This window comes from Schistocerca nitens, chromosome 5 (genome assembly GCF_023898315.1).
Source record: "Schistocerca nitens isolate TAMUIC-IGC-003100 chromosome 5, iqSchNite1.1, whole genome shotgun sequence".
Taxonomy (NCBI): domain Eukaryota; kingdom Metazoa; phylum Arthropoda; class Insecta; order Orthoptera; family Acrididae; genus Schistocerca; species Schistocerca nitens.
In genome coordinates, this window is record NC_064618.1 from 287,711,551 (window position 1) to 287,729,235 (window position 17,685).

Consider the following 17,685-nt stretch of genomic DNA (forward strand, 5'->3'; position numbering starts at 1 on the left):
GTCTGCCATGTAAGCAGGAGATCCCGGGTTCGAGTCCTGGTCGGGGCACACATTTTCAACATGTCCCCAATGAAGTACATCAACGCCTGTTTGCAGCTAGGGTGTCTATTTAAGAATTTAATTTCTATCCCTTCCCAAATCTCAATATGTACTGTTTTGCAGTAAATTATCATTTTGTCTGTCTTTCCAGGTGGGTTCCTGTGTATGCCGACAAAGAGAAGCAACTGGCAGTTATGTCAATAGGATTCCTTTTAAAAAATGACAATGATAGCATTGTATGGAGAGGACCAAAGAAAACAGGTGAGATATGCAGGCACACTGATGCTGTTACTTGTCTGTTGATTTCAGTGACTCCCTGCATCCAGCACTTTCTGAACTTAGTAATACATCTCACACAATACTCTCCTGTCACTGCGAAAGGAGCAGAGAAATAATGTCAAATTTAAACCTTTTGTGTCAGGGTAACGTTTGCTAGAGCTTAGTTTGCAAAAGGCATAAATCTTGATTACAAAGCCAGTTCAACACACAGTTTTAATCATTTCGCATTGATTACTCCAGTGCATGACATACAGTGTTTGCTTTTTTAGTAAGTACAAAAGTGACAATTTTAAATTTGTAAGGCTGTCATTTAGGTAATATTATGTGATATATTATAAGGTTCATTCAAATAAACCTGGTCAGTGTGTCTGCCGTTGCTTTAAACGTAACATGTTCTAATGTTTCTCGGGCGACAAGAGACAGTGTGTTATTGGGTTTCAAGGCACACACATCTCTCAATTCAGTTAACTTGCACATTGTGTGTATCCGATCCTCTTCTCTGGGTAATCAGCTCTGTTGATCTCCCACAAGCTTCTTTTCCAAAGACTATAGCTGGTTAAGGGAATTTATTAAAATACTTCTCTATTCTTGAAATAATTTTGGTACTCGTATAATACTTTTCAGTTCAATCACTATATATTTTCAACTTTCACAGATAATAACTTCTGCAAGCTAACTTATTCCTTAAATGTTAAGACTCGTTTACTCATATTGAAATAGCATACATGTGTCTTGCTTTGTTCATAGCCAAAACATGAAACACTTCAAAAGTCTCTAGTCTCAAGCGAGTCCAATACATGAATGTGTGTAGCACTCTATATTCAGCTGTTCAGTAGTTGTTTTTACAATCATCACAGACACCAACACATCAAAGAATACGACATAATTATTCATTGAGTTCTCCTCACGTCTTCTGTTGCGCTGGCGGCAAACACTTGTCGTTGTCAGTGACTCGCCCCTCTTACAAGCTTCACATAGAAACATGTGGATCGGTAGAAACGTTCTCACTCTCCCGCACTTGTACCTAAAATATTGGGTGTTCGAGTCGGTTGATGGCAGAGTGTTTCTGGAATTTACACTGAAATTCTTGAGACACTACAGTGGCACCACGTAACTGCAGCTGTGGTGGTGCCATCTATTGGTGGAGAGACTGATGCGTGTACACTTTTGATGTTGCATAGTGCCAGTGTGGTTTCACACCAAAGGGAAGGTGGTCGGTGGTCACACGAGTTATTGTCCACTACCGAACATGCAGGCGAGTAAGCAGGAACAACAAAGAGCGATTCAATTTTTGGCAGCGGACGGAGTTGGAGGCCGTGAAATATATTGATGGATTAAGGCCATGTATAGTGAGTACAGTCTGAGTCGTTCAAGTGTTGTGGAATGGCGCAAATGATTCTTTGAGGGGCGCGAGTCACTGGAAGACGATGCTCATCCTGGACAGTCTCATCGTGTCATCACACTGGAAATGGTTGTGGAAGTGAATGCTTTAGTCTTGGACAACTGCAGAATCACCACAGACGAAATCCATCGGTTATTGGGTATTAGCGTGGGCCCTGCCCACACCATAGTGCATCAACACTTGAACTTTCGAAAAATCCGTGCGCAGTGGGTTCCCTACCAACCGACCGCCGAACAGTGCTATACTCAAATGGCGCTGTCTTTCAGTCATCTGCAACGTTATAATGAGGAGGAATGCGGCTTTCTGTTGCTTATTGCCACAGGTGATGAAACATGGTGTCACCATTTTGAACCAGAAAGCAAGCATCAGAGCAAGCAGTGGAAATATGCAACTTCACCACCTCCAAAGAAATCATAGAATGTGCACACCAGTTCTGGTAAAGTCATGATCTTCTCCTTTTTTGACTACAAGGGCCCACTGCTTGTCAAGTTCCCGGAACGGGAACCACCACCAATGGCCAGCATTATCAAGCCACTTTACAGAACCTTAGACAAGCCATCAAATCGAAACACCGAGGCATGTTGTCCAATGGCATTATCCTCCTGTGTGATAATGCCTGCCCACACAAGCCCAATGCGGTGGAGACGACATTGCCGCAGTTTTGGTGGAAAATGCTGGAACATCCACCATATAATGCCGACCTTTCACTGTGTGATTTTCATGTGTTTGGACCTCCAAAACAAGCTATTCGCAGACATCGATTCGCAATAGATGACAAAATGTGTGACTGGGTCCAGGCCTGGATCTGACAACAGCCTACTAGCTTCTTCAGGAATTGAATCAACTGGCTAGTGTGGCAATGGGATAAATGTGCCAACAGTTTTGGCAACTATTTTTGAATATGTGTACGTATGCTATTGATCAGGTTTAATTTGACCTAATATTAAGGAAATGGGAGAGTAAAATTTTCTAAGAGCGAGCAGATGTTATTATTCAATCATATGGAAGTATCAAAAAGTGCCAGCTGGGAACTGTAAACACTTCAGCTCCAACATTCTGTTGGGAATACAGCAAACTCGTCACTCTTGAGTGAGACTGCGAGCGAGCTCAGCAGAAAATCATTAGAAGAGTGTGGACCAAACTGCCCTCATAAAATCGTGTAAGATACATTAGGTGGTACACAACACCACCTAGCTGGGGTTTGACTAAATAGTAAATACACTGTAACAGATTCAGTAAGTGAACGTAGCAGAACTGAAGACCTCTGATGACTCAAGAAGAGCAGAACTGATTCATTCATTATGAATGATGTAGAGTAGAGCCTCTCCTCATAAAGTACTCCACACCCACTAGCCTAGAGCACTCGATCAGTAGGATGAATGGTGTTCATGTCATTCACACTTGATTCTCTGGTTCTGGTATGGTAACATGTTGTGTGTTTGACTGTTCTAGTGTTGGTCTTTGTGTGAGACTGTTCTAGTGTTGGTCTTACACTTGCTGGCTTATGAGGAAAATGAGCAATCTGTAGCCATGGATAATGAAGTCCAGCATCCAGTACTGGTGTCAGCACAGCAGCCAACATGTTTGGTTAGTCCAGGGGTCTACAATCATGGCTCTGGTCTAGGGAGGAAGCTACTCTAAAACTCCAGGATGACATGCGTGGGACAGCCTACCATACCATGAACTGTATCCCTTGTTGCTGGCTCACTCCTTGTAGTTGAATCTAAGTCTGAACCCTTCATGAGATCTGTCACCTGATCTAATGTCAGATGTATTTACTTTTACTCTCTTTTTTTAAATAATAATCTGCTAACCATAGTTGAGGTGCCTCTGAAATCCCATGTATAGTTGAGGAAAAGGTTGACTTCATGTTCTGCCACTGTTATTGGCACAAAAGAAGATAACATACTCATATCATGGAAAAGCACATCCACTACTTTCCTTTTACAAACACACATTTTCTTGAGTGGGTGTACAGATCTTTAGAGTTACTTGTGAATTAGAGTAGAACACAACTTTTCTTACTACATTTGCCTTGAGGGCTCAACATGATGTGCCCGATGGCCTAAACCTTCGCTAATCTCTTTTCCACTGCCTCACCTTACCTTTTCCCGTCTCTTCTGTCCACATCACTTCTTCCTTGTCCATATCATGTATGGCCTTGTCCCCTTACCACACCACTGTTCCTCCTTCCACCCCCATTAGTCCAGTCAAATGATGCTCAAAAAAGCCAAATAGCGGAAAGTTTTGTAGAAGTTTTTTTGACAAGCCTTTGAGGATGTTGAACACAATTTTTCGAAGTCCCACCAAAATTTCAGCCTGAAACGGGTTAGAAATGAAAAAAAAGAAAAAATGAACTTCTTCGATTTTTCGCTTGTAACTCTGATATGACACAATTTTCAGCAAAGTTGACTGTTCATGAAAATAAAGACAAAGTTCCTACAAAATACAGCTGAGTGACTTTTTTTTGTCAGACCAGCCATAGTACATGAATTGTTTGTTAGTGCAATTTCAAAGCTCAGGGCGTACCCCTCATGCCCTTACAGTAGTTTGTTGCACATCCATTGTTGAATTCCATCCTCTAGTAGTATCATGATGTTATTGGAGTGGTTGATGGTTGACACTTGTCTTGGTGGAAGTGTAAGAAGTTTGTGAGACGCTAATCACCTCCCCCTCCTGACAGGGGGAAGGCTTGTCCTATATGTTGGTCTCCTGTAGTGGCAGATGTTTGAGTTTGCCCTCGGATGGATGCTTACAGCATATCTGCAGTCAGTAAATTCAGTTTAAGTGGATAAAATGTTGTACATAATGAGTTCAAGTGGGACATGTTCTATGCGATGTTGTACGGTATGATCGGAGAAAAGTGTCATCACTTACACCAAAAGTGGGCTTGAAGAATGCACTTAAAACAAGTAAGATGGGGAAGAATATGATAGCTGCCCTTAGAAGGGCAACATTTTCATTAAGGTTCATGAACCATGTCAAAGAAAATACAGTAACGAAAAACTATAAGGGGCATTCAAAAAGAAACGAGCCGGAGGCATAATTACAGAAACCAGTACCTGTATGTTAGAAGTATTGACCCTGGCTATTGAGACACTTGTCCCACTGTGATACAAGGTGGTGAATGGCTGTCTCATAATATTCCTGGGGCTGCGATGTTAACCAGTTCCTCACGTACAGCTGGACGTTGTAATCTGAGGTGAATCATTTGCCCCTCAGAGTCGTTTTAAGGGTACCAAAAATGGCATAATCAGAGGGAGAGAGATCCAGACTGCATGGAGGGGGCTGAGAAACTCCCATTTGAATTTCTGCTGGAATGCCACAACTGTGTTGGCCGTATGAGACCTTGTATTGTCATGAAGCAGAATGACCCCATTGGTGAGATTGCTGGGTTGTTTTGATTTGATCGCTTGGTGAAGGGTGGTCAAGGTTTGCGAGTAACACTGGGCATTCACTGTTGTCCCGTGCTGCAGGAAGTGAATTAGAAGGGAGCAATTTGGGTCAAAGAAGAATGGCGGCATAACCTTTCCTGCACTCATGTGGATGACAAAGTCCAGCTGTAAGTGCAGAACTGGTTATTATTGCAGCCCCGGCAATTTTATGAGACAGCCATTCACTGCCTTGTGTCACAGTGGGACAAGTGTCTCAACAGCCAGGGTCAATACTTCTAATATACAGGACTGGTTTCTGTTGTTGTGCCTCTGGCTCATTTCTTTTTGAACGCCCCTTATAATTGTTTTGGAGGCTAAGAGGGCTGTGGCTGGTTGCAGCGGAAAAGATACTCGATCTGTTCAACCAGATTTTGATTTCAAAATCAACAATTTTTTGTGTGGGTTGGCTATTACACCAGAATTTCTGGCTCAAAAAAACAAGCTCCCAGCCAATCATTGTTACCTAATGTATTGTATGCATTAGCTCTGGCTGCTATAGGCTGCTCTGAACCTTGCTGAGAGACGAAGCAATGATTTAGGACACTCAGTAATATGTTGAAATGCAACAGTTCCTGTCGTTGTTGCAGCAGATGCCCAGGATCACATCTAACAGATGAAGGTCTTGCATGGGAATCCAAAGCAAGTTTTTTTTGTGAGGGTGGGTGGGGGGTGGGAGGTCCATATGCCACAGAAATTGATAGTGCTATGCAGCAAATTTTCACCTAACTCAGTCAAAATAATGAGGAGTGTCAGTTTTACATTAAACTGTTAACAGAGCAGATCTGTGGTTACTACCATCAAGATTGAGAAAACTCAACTGTTGAAGTATGGAATTAATAAAGTGACTGCCTCATCTGCGATGATATCAACTGTTGTTTGTTACAAAAGCACTGAGGAGACAATTCTTACAGATAGGTGGTATCAGCCGAAAAGGTCATTTCCACAGGAAGTGTGTGTATGTATTGAAACAGCAGCAGGTATACATGGTGAAGATACCAATCACACACTTATCACACAGCAAAATATCCCTCTCCAGACCAGTTCCTTGCAGAGATCGATATCCTCCTCCCTAATACTGTTCAGAATTTCATTAATCAACTAGCGATGCAGGAGAAGCAACAAAACTTCAATAAATGAAAAACCAAACGTATGGTCACAGCACAATGGCAGTTGAGAGATTCAAATCTTTCTTGTCACCATTGAAATTGGCCTGTCCACATTTGTGTATAAGGTGACTGGCTCTCACAAACTGCTTCATGTACTGTCTACTTTAGGACAAAGTATCAGTATGTTGTGAGGTGTTTGCAGTGATACCAAAGGAACTGGAATTCGATCCATCCACATCATTTCAAATTGTCTTCAACAATGTTGACTACAACACCCAAAAAACCACACGAAGGTAAGCCATATTTCAGATTGTTCTTGTTATAATTTTGCATTTTGAAATCTCATGACCAAGTTATTGTAACAAACACTACACTGGTTTCAACTCTAATTATTTACCTATCACCTGGTATGAACTGAAATTAGTCACCTTTTATCTTACTTAGCTGTAACGTACCTACATATGTTCTCATTTTGCTGATGGGTCAAGTAAAGACAGGGGCACTAGTGCACAAAGCAATTTTTTTTTTAAATTTGTTTATTAATGATATAATATTATGATAATTATTAGTATTGTTACCAGCTGCAAACTAAATCATAATGATTGTCATTTACATAAATTATTTGAACACCTTTTAGTTGTAGGAATGGTGAAAGCTTTCATTTTGCCATTTGAATGAACATCATAGCATACTGCAAGATGAGGAGTTGGGTTTTAGTGGTGGTGCCTGAAATGATCTTCAGGCTAATTTTTTGGTTTTTTTTTCCATGTTTGACCCACCTCCAGGCCTAAATTTTGGTGGGTCTTTGAGAATTTGGATTCAGCACCCTTGAAAACACATAGGAAGCTTGTCAGAAAAACTCCTACAAAACTTCCCTGTAAGAATTACCATTTGACTAAATTATGTGGACATTCGACTGACTCTCTCTCTCTCTCTCTCTCTCTCTCTCTCTCTCTCTCTCTCTCTCTCTCTCTCTCTCTCACCCTCACCCCCCCCCCCCAATCCCCCCCTTTTCACCACCCCCCTCTCCCTCCCTCTGTTTTCCTCTTTTCCATCCCTCTCCCTCTTTCTCTCTTCCCTCCCTGTCTCCCTCTTCATCTTCACATTCTTCTTCTTCTTCTTCTTCTTCTCCTCCTCTCCCACCTTTCCTTCTCCCCCCCCCCCCTCTCCTCCCATCTCCCTATCTCTTATATGCTCTACCCTCTGAATTCCTTTCGTCTTGTTGTGCAGCGACTGGATCATCTGTCGGAAGACCTACCCTGCACTATCCCCTCTCCATTTCCATCAGTCCAGGCACCTGCTATCAGTAATCAACAGTCAATCTTACCATGGCCACGGATGTATGTGTTCGGGCACCAGTGTGGTTGTGTGTGTATGTATGTGTACTTCTGCTACAGAAAGAGCAAGAAGTGGAAAGCTAGTACAAATATTGTTTTTTCTGTTGTGTGTTTCTATGCACCACACATCAGTCAGTTGTGAGTGAGTGGCTTTTTTCCCTTTACTTTACATAAATATGAGAATCAGAAATTGGGAAGAGGAACAAATGCCTTTTTCCTTCTGGCCATGTTTAGGACATGCAAAACAGGTCATAAAAGCTAAATGCTATGTAATCACACTTCAGGTACAGAATCCACTCACTAAAAAAAGTAGAACAAATTGTAATAAGGAGCTCAAGTGCATTTTTAACCCAAAAATGCAGTATTTCGCTTCCAAGCCAAAAAATTTTCTCCTTGTCCCTGTATGTTAGACGAGTGGAGCTTAAACTTGTGAAGAAGTTCTGACACTAACTTGTCACTTGGTAAGCAAACACTAGAGACTGACACACCTCAAATGAAATGTTGGTTTTCTTTCACAATTAGTAAAATGTTGCTGGCTATTATGCTGTGGTCAAATGGATTTCATCTCTTTCAGTTATTTCGTCCATTATCTTTTAGCAGAACTCCATAGAGCAAAGTAGATCTGCAAATTTTGAAGCCAGTGTAAGTTCATCATGTAAATGATATTGTTAATATTCCTGTTACTGCACCTGATAACTTCATATTTTTTGAAAATTGTTCATACTTGTATACCTTTTCAACCATTTCGAGTATAATTAACTATTGACCGAAGACTGTGTAGTAATATTGATAAAGAAAAGAAGAGGAGGAGGAGGAGAAGAAGAAGGAAAGGAAAACATTTGCAGGCAAGTCATACAACGTACTTTTCATGTTTTTATTTGCAAACAAATATTAAGCAGCCCACAATATTTCCTTATCTTTTGCAGTAATAACCTGAAAAATTCTCGTGATACAGAAATAAAATTTTTATGGGTTTATAATTTGCAGAAAATTGAAGAAGAAAGTATGTATCTCATCTGAAAATATATCTCTGTCATCCTGAAGGTTGACACAATTGGAATCCAAAGAAGCTTTTATATATCATCTCCAGACTGATGTTAATATCAGTACATTTACATCAGTGAACATATTAGTTAGTAACACAAGTGAAATATTTAAATTTATTCCACCGTAATGCGTTTTACCAGATAGTTCCTCAGTTCGATCTCAAATATATATAATGCTACTTAAGGACTCACTTGTAAGCTGTATAGATTTTTCAGGTACTCAACATATTGTCCTTTGATAAACTTACAAGGCCTTTGAATGGTATCAGCCTTTGACAAATGAGCAGAAATGTCTGTATCTCAGTAAAACAAGAGTTTTCTAGTTTCATGTACACACAGTGTTGTTTCATGCACATGCAGAAGTTTCAAGAAATTTTACTAATGAAGGAAAATATATTGCTACTGTAGGGGTTGCCCACTGCTGGGCTGGAAACCCCTGTTGTTTTGTCAGGGTGTAAACCAAGGGACAATAAAACAATATTCAAAATTATTCCGTTTATTACTCAGAATACAAGTCATTTTTGTGTATTTTGCAATGATTGGTTGCTCCGTAATCTGCAGAGGAATCCATTGAATGGAACAGCAGAGTCACAGCTGCCGAGGATGCTGCATCAGCTCAGAGTGGAAGTCAGTGACATCAGGGTGCAGCAGTTTGCCATCAACTGGTGAGGTAGACACGCATCTTCAGTAGCCCAACCTGGAGATGACAGTGACTGCAATGTGGGTATTTGATTTGCATTCCACTTTGGGGGGTGCTCAGTCCCTCCCAGACCACTGCCCACATTGTCCTATCATGTGGACCACAATTTCGGATGCTGTGGTAATGTGCTGGATGCTGAAACTGGCCCACCATTTGAGGTTTTATATGCCATTTAGACAAACAACATTTCACACTCCGTGTGCAGTACAAGGAAAGATGATCGTAACAGAACAATATCAAGTAGGGAGTAAGTCACAGAATATATACTGTGCACGGGTGTTTGTTTTCGTATGTGCAGACATTAAACATCAGGTATGGAATATGAGAAAACGGCAAGGAACAACGACAAACAAATGGCTTCACTTGCTGTGACTGGGACCTTTTACATTTTGGTATCCTGACTTGACCATCAAAGAGCAACCACACTCTGCAAGAGTTAAAAAAGACAAGATGGTTTTGTGACAAATGCAATATATTGTAATCTGGAATGCCATGTTGAGCCTTAAAGGCATGTATAGTACGAAAACTTTTGTTCTACTCTAATTCACAAGTCGCTTTAATGGTTTGTACACCCATTCAAGAAAATATATATTTGTAAAAGGAAAGTACTGGATGTGCTTTTTATGAGTAGAAGTTATCTTCTATTGTGCCAATAACAGCTGCAGCACACAAAGAAGTCAAGCCTTTCCTCAGCTACACACGGGATTTCAGAGGCACTACTTAGCAGGACCTCTACTTCTAGAGAATCAACTATGGTAACCAGATTTAAAAAAAAAAAAAAAGAAGAAGGGAGGGGGGGGGGGGGTAAATACATCAGACATTATGTCAGGTGACAGATCTGATGAAGTGTTCGGAGTCAGCTTCAGCTACAAGGAGTGAGCCAGCCGCTACATAAAACCGTAAACCAATGGTTCCCAACAGGTGGTCTGCAGACCCCTGGGGGTCCGCGAGCTATGCCAGAGGGCTTCGCAAGATGATATCAGAATTAAAAATATGTTAAATATATTTCGTATGATAACAGATTTTTTGTTTTGGCCGCTCAATATTTTTTCAATAATGAATATGTCAATGTTTTTCTAAGTACCACAAATAGAAAATGTATAAAAACACTCTTAATTTGGCTTTTTTAGGTACTTGATACTGTGATATGACAAGGTACCAATCATGCTCGATGAAGGAGTCCTCGGGAAAATTTTGTTGGGAACCTCTGCCTTAAACCCACAAGGGAAACAGTTCATGGTATGGTATGCTGTCCCATGCATGTGATCCTGGAGTTTTAGAGTAGCTTCTTCCCTGGACCAGAGCCATGATGGTAGACTTCTGGACTAACCACGCATGTTGGCTGCTGTGCTGACACCAGTACTGGATGCTGGACTTCATTATCCATGGCTACAGATTGCTGGATGACCAAGAATGAAGTGCTTGGATTAAAAGAGGTGTAATCAGGGGTGTTATTTTTCACCCCTTCTGTTCGGTCTATGCATTGAAGAAGCCGTGATAGAAATAAAAGAAAGAATGAAGAGTGGGATTAAAATCAGTGTGAAACAGTATCAGTACTAACATTGCTATCTTTAGTGAAAACAAAAAAGAATTACTGGACTTGTTGAATAGAAGTTGCCATGTCCTGATGGATTCCAAATTTGTTTTTACAAAGAGTGCTCTACAGCATTGGCCCTTTACTTTGCTTGCATTTATTGTGAATCTCTCACCCAGCACGATGTCCCAAGTGACTGTAAAAAAGTGCAGGTGACCCCTGTATATAAGAAGGGTGAAAGAACAGACCCCCAGAATTACAGATCCATGTCCTTAACACCGGTTTGCTACAAAATTCTTGGACATATTCTGAGTTCAAATATATTAAATTTCCTTGAGACCAAAAAGCTTCTGTCCACGAATCAGCGTGATTTTAGAAAGCATCACTCATGTGAAACTCAGCTTTATCTTTTCTCACGTGGTATACTGCAGGCTGCAGATGAAAGGCAACAGGCAGATTCCGTGTTTCAAGATTTCCGGAAAGATTTGCACAATGACCCACTGCAGACTGTTAATGAAGGTACAAGCATATGGAATAGGTTCCCAGATATGCGAGTGGCTCAAATACTTCTTAAGTAATAGGACCCAGTACGTTGTCTCAATGGTGAGTGTTCATTAGAAACTAAAGTATTGTTGGGAATGCTCCAGGGAAGTGTGATAGGACCACTGTTATTTTCTGTATACATAAATAATCTGGCGAACAGAGTAGGCAGCAATCTGTCGTTTTTTTTTTAATTGATGATCCTGTGGTGTACGAGAAGGTGCCAAAGCTGAATGACTGTAGAAAGATACATGATGACTTAGACAAAATTTCTAGTTGGTGTGATGAATGGCAGCTAGATCTGAACGTAGAAAAATGTAAGTCAATAAGGATGAGTAGGAAAAATAAACCCATAACATTAAAACACAGTGTAAGTAGTGTACTGCTTGACACAGTCATACCCTTTAAATATCAGGGCGTAACATTGCAAAATGGTATGAAATGGAACGAGCATATGTAGACTGTGGTAGGGAAGGCAAATGGTAGACTTCAGTTTATTGGGAGGATTTTGGGAAAGTGTGGTTCATCTGTAAAGGAGACTGCATATGGGACACTAGTGTGACCTATTTTTGATTACTGTATGAGTGATTGGGATCCACATCAGGTCAGATTAAAGGAAGACATTGAAGCAATTCAGAGGTGGGCTTGTAGATTCAAACAACATGCAAGTGTTGTGGAAATGCTTTGGAAATTCACATGGGAATCCCTGGAGGGATGGCAGCAGTCTTTTCAAGGGACACTATTGAGAAAATGTAGAGAACCAGCATTTGAAGCTGACTGTAAAACAGTTCTACTGCAGCCAACATAATTTTTCACATGAGGGCACAAAGATAAGATATGAGAAATTAGGGCTTGTATGGAGGCATATAGACAGTCGTTTTTCCCCTCGCTCAGGAAAAGAAATGGTTAGTAATGTACAGGGCACCCTCCACCAAGTGGTGTAGAGTGGCTTGCAGAGTATGTACGTAGACGTAGATGAAACACATCCGATTGATAGGCACTCACTAAGCTTTTCCCAATGTGTTTGATTTGACAAATGAACTGTACTTGTCCCCCTGTCTAATAATCACCAGCATTTTTGCATGGACTTCTATCAGTACATTAATAGTTAGCCATTATTATAATTTTCTTTGGTATTTATGTCATTTCAAAGCGCAGGTTCATTTTATTTGTGAGTTTCCCACTAGGTATACTGACGTATGCTTTCACTGCTGCTGTTGGGCGTCTTGGCTGATTGAGATATCTGGTGCAGGGGTGCTGCACGAATTTGTATTAGTTAATTGGCATTGAACTGTGACCACACCAATTGTGCAGTACTCCCATTACTGTACTTGAACCACAGTACATCACAAAAATAGTTGTTTACCCAATCTACATAAATCAGTAGACTCGAAGTTCATGTTGAAAAATTACTTTATTAACTAATCCTTCTGCCACTTCTTGGTAGAAGAACATTATAAGAAAATGAAAAGCACAATAATGTATACTTTCTACAGGATTAAGTTATTCAGATTAACCTGTTTTTGGCTTACAAGGCTATCATCATACTTTGACTGACTATCGTCTTTAAAGAAGCTACGATGTTCGTAAAAAATATTGGAAAAGATGTTACTCGTCTAGACTGAGGCACAAAAACACAGTAAATGACATCTTTGGCAGTGTGGTGGTAACGGAATTTAAAAAGTAAAAAGTTGAACAATAAATAAATCTAAAAGAAGCAAACTAGGAAAAACATTAACACAGAACTTGAAAAACAGTTCCCATGTAACAGTTTACAATAAACAAACAAACCTGTGAAAATAAACTTAGTACTTGACTTACACGAGGTATTAGCACATGGAAATTGATCCAGAAATGAAGTGAAAGAAAGAATTAATAATTGTAACAACAGGATTGTCGAGTACATAAACAGTCACAGTAAAATAAAAAGAAATGAATAAATACGTGTACATGGAGGAATAGGAAGGAACAGTGTTAGAAGTAATAGAAAACAGCAAATTATGTGAATTTTAGAAGAGGGGAAGTATTAAGCTGTGTTTGTCATTTAAGATTAAATCAAGACTGTGGACTAGATTTTTTTTTTTATTTCCAGGGCTTCTAATAGATTAAGTTTTTATTCTTTGCTTGCTAAGTGAAGACATGAGACTGACTAGTAGTTGTGGCCCTCACTCAGTACGCTCTGCCTGATTGACTAGTGTGAAACTTATCACAGTTAGGACACAACAATTTTTGTACCCCATTGTTGGCTAGTAATGGGGTTCTATTTTTGCTACTGAACATACACTGGCCTGTGGTGTTCTTCACAGAGTAGGAAATCCTATAGTTGCAGGTTTACAGTGTTTTTGCTACAATCTGTGATGTCTGTCTTGGGTATGATATTCTACACCATTTACTGCAGGCAGTGGAAGAGGCAGCAGAGAGAGCATAGAGGAGGGATAAAATTTTCAGATTTTGTTGTATGTAAAGTACACAAGCGGCAAGACGCAGTCAATACCTTCACTGCGCAGTGCCGATGGTACTGTTACCGACGACTGTGCCGCTAAAGCGGAGTTATTGAACGCAGTTTTCTGAAATTCCTTCACCAGGGAAGACTAATGGAATATTCCAGAATTTGAAACACGAACAGCTGCTAGCATGAGTTTCTTAGAAGTAGATACCTTAGGGGTTGCGAAGCAACTCAAATCGCTTGATACGGGCAAGTCTTCAGGTCCAGATTGTATACCGATTAGGTTCCTTTCAGATTACGCTGATACAATAGCTCCCTACTTAGCAATCATATACAACCACTCGCTCACCGATAGATCTGTACCTACAGATTGGAAAATTGCGCAGGTCACACCAGTGTTTAAGAAGGGTAGTAGGAGTAATCCATCGAACTACAGACCTATATCATTGACGTCGGTTTGCAGTAGGGTTTTGGAGCATATATTGTATTCAAACATTATAAATCACCTCGAAGGGAATGATCTATTGATACGTAATCAGCATGGTTTCAGAAAACATCGTTCTTGTGCAACGCAGCTAGCTCTTTATTCGCACGAAGTAAACGCAGCTAGCTCTTTATTCGCACGAAGTAATGGCCGCTATAGATAGGGGATCTCAAGTTGATTCCGTATTTCTAGATTTCCGGAAAGCTTTTGACACCGTTCCTCACAAGTGACTTCTAATCAAGCTGCGGTCCTATGGGGCATCGTCTCAGTTGTGCGACTGGATTCGTGATTTCCTGTCAGGAAGGTCGCAGTTCGTAGTAATAGACAGCAAATCATCGAGTAAAACTGAAGTTATATCAGGTGTTCCCCAGGGAAGCGTCCTGGGACCTCTGCTGTTCCTGATCTATATAAATGACCTGGGTGACAATCTGAGCAGTTCTCTTAGGTTGTTCGCAGATGATGCTGTAATTTACCGTCTAGTAAGGTCATCCGAAGACCAGTATCAGTTGCAAAGCGATTTAGAAAAGATTGCTGTATGGTGTGGCAGGTGGCAGTTGATGCTAAATAATGAAAAGTGTGAGGTGATCCACATGAGTTCCAAAAGAAATCTGTTGGAATTCGATTACTCGATAAATAGTACAATTACAAGGCTGTCAATTCAACTAAGTACCTGGGTGTTAAAATTACGAACAACTTCAGTTGGAAAGACCACATAGATAATATTGTGGGGAAGGTTAGCCAAAGGTTGCGTTTCATTGGCAGGACACTTAGAAGATGCAACAAGTCCACTAAAGAGACAGCTTACACTACACTCGTTCATCCTCTGTTAGAATATTGCTGCGTGGTGTGGGATCCTTACCAGGTGGGATTGACGGAGGACATTGAAAGGGTGCAAAAAAGGGCAGCTCATTTTGTATTATCACGTAATAGGGGAGAGAGTGTGGCAGACATGATACGCGAATTGGGATGGAAGTCATTAAAGCAAAGACGTTTTTCATCGCGGCGAGATCTATTTACGAAATTTCAGTCACCAACTTTCTCTTCCGAATGCAAAAATATTTTGTTGAGCCCAATCTACATAGGTAGGAATGATCACCAAAATAAAATAACAGAAATCAGAGCTCGAACAGAAAGGTTTAGGTGTTCGTTTTTCCCGCGCGCTGTTCGGGAGTGGAATGGTAGAGGGATAGTATGATTGTGGTTTGTTGAACCCTCTGCCAAGCACTTAAATGTGAATTGCAGAGTAGTCATGTAGATGTAGATGTAGATGTTTTGTATGCAAGATGTGGTCAATCATGTCAGGATTGTAGCCACTGGTTGAAGCAATAAATTTTATTGTGTCTAACTCTGCTTTGACATCTTTGGACATGGGAACACATACAAGATTGTCTACCATTGAGTGGAAAGCTGCGTCTTTGTGCATTCCTGGGTGTTGTGAAGAAGAAGGTGTTACTTTGTCTGTAGTGGTAGTTTTTCTATAAATTTTGAAACATAGTGTTTGTTTAATTATGTCAGTGGTGAGATTTAGGAAGTTTATGGATTTGTTGCCTGTCTTCTTTGTTAACAGATTATTAAAATGTTGACAAAAGGTGTTGAGGTTTCTTGTAGTTTTTGCCCACGCGTTCGTGTGCGTATTATTATAGATGGTGTGAAAAATGCAGGAGGTGCTTTCTCTAAGCAAACTGGAAACACGACATTGCAGTTGCAGTGCCTGTCACCTGGATTCTGAAGCCACCCTCAGTTGCAAAAGTAGTTCATAGGAGCAATGACAACTATTAGCCTTGTTTCAAGAGGACAAGCAGGACTGCATAAAAGTGAGAGGTTCTCTGGTTTGGAAATTTATCAATGGACATGGCTGCAGATTTCTGAATCCATGGAATAGAGTAAAGACATGTAGAACTCCAGTTGGTAGGTTGGGGATAGAGTACACAGTGGAAGCAGCTCCTTTGCAGCACAGTACATGCATATGTGTAGGATGCAAAAATTTTTTATTTTTTCCAATAGGCAAAAAATTTGAAGTCTTATGATGAATCTACATATACATGGAGTAAAATCAAATGGCAAACAGAGAATAGAGACTGAAAATCTCAAGAGTCTGTACAGTTAACTGCTGAAGCATTCATAACTAAATTCCAAAATTCACTGCTCTACAGATAGTTGTCGTGCTCAAATTATACTCTGAACAAGGTGAATGAAGCCTGAAGAATTATTTAATGAGATATAGAACATATATTCAAAAGATGAGATAGTTTAAAAAAAAAAAGGGGGGGGAATACATTGCAATAAACAAAAACATTATGTTTGATATGCTACAAAATTCAGTCTGACTGCAAATTTATCAAGAAATGAATAACCAACAGGGGTGCACTCAAATTAGTCATAAGTTGCTTTGACTTGTCACCTGATTCTGCTGCACTAGTTGCAGAATCAACCGAAGAAAGTCTGACTTCCACAGTTAGAAAGTACCTAATTATGCACTAATACACTCCTGGAAATGGAAAAAAGAACACATTGACACCGGTGTGTCAGACCCACCATACTTGCTCCGGACACTGCGAGAGGGCTGTACAAGCAATGATCACACGCACGGCACAGCGGACACACCAGGAACCGCGGTGTTGGCCGTCGAATGGCGCTAGCTGCGCAGCATTTGTGCACCGCCGCCGTCAGTGTCAGCCAGTTTGCCGTGGCATACGGAGCTCCATCGCAGTCTTTAACACTGGTAGCATGCCGCGACAGCGTGGACGTGAACCGTATGTGCAGTTGACGGACTTTGAGCGAGGGCGTATAGTGGGCATGCGGGAGGCCGGGTGGACGTACCGCCGAATTGCTCAACACGTGGGGCGTGAGGTCTCCACAGTACATCGATGTTGTCGCCAGTGGTCGGCGGAAGGTGCACGTGCCCGTCGACCTGGGACAGGACCCCAGCGACGCACGGATGCACGCCAAGACCGTAGGATCCTACGCAGTGCCGTAGGGGACCGCACCGCCACTTCCCAGCAAATTAGGGACCATTCGCAACCGTCTCCATGAAGCTGGGCTACGGTCCCGCACACCGTTAGGCCGTCTTCCGCTCACGCCCCAACATCGTGCAGCCCGCCTCCAGTGGTGTCGCGACAGGCGTGAATGGAGGGACGAATGGAGACGTGTCGTCTTCAGCGATGAGAGTCGCTTCTGCCTTGGTGCCAATGATGGTCGTATGCGTGTTTGGCGCCGTGCAGGTGAGCGCCACAATCAGGACTGCATAGGACCGAGGCACACAGGGCCAACACCCGGCATCATGGTGTCGGGAGCGATCTCCTACACTGGCCGTACACCACTGGTGATCGTCGAGGGGA

At 41.3% G+C, this 17,685-nt stretch overlaps 1 protein-coding gene across 1 annotated transcript in view; it reads left to right on the forward strand.

Moving 5' to 3' along the window:
- The window catches only part of LOC126259530 (cytosolic Fe-S cluster assembly factor NUBP2 homolog), a 91,066-nt gene that overhangs the window by 42,216 nt on the left and 31,165 nt on the right, over positions 1–17,685 (forward strand). The window contains exon 3 of the mRNA XM_049956396.1: positions 191–300. Coding sequence (XP_049812353.1) covers positions 191–300 — 110 coding nt within the window. The remainder of the gene's footprint in view (positions 1–190; positions 301–17,685) is intronic.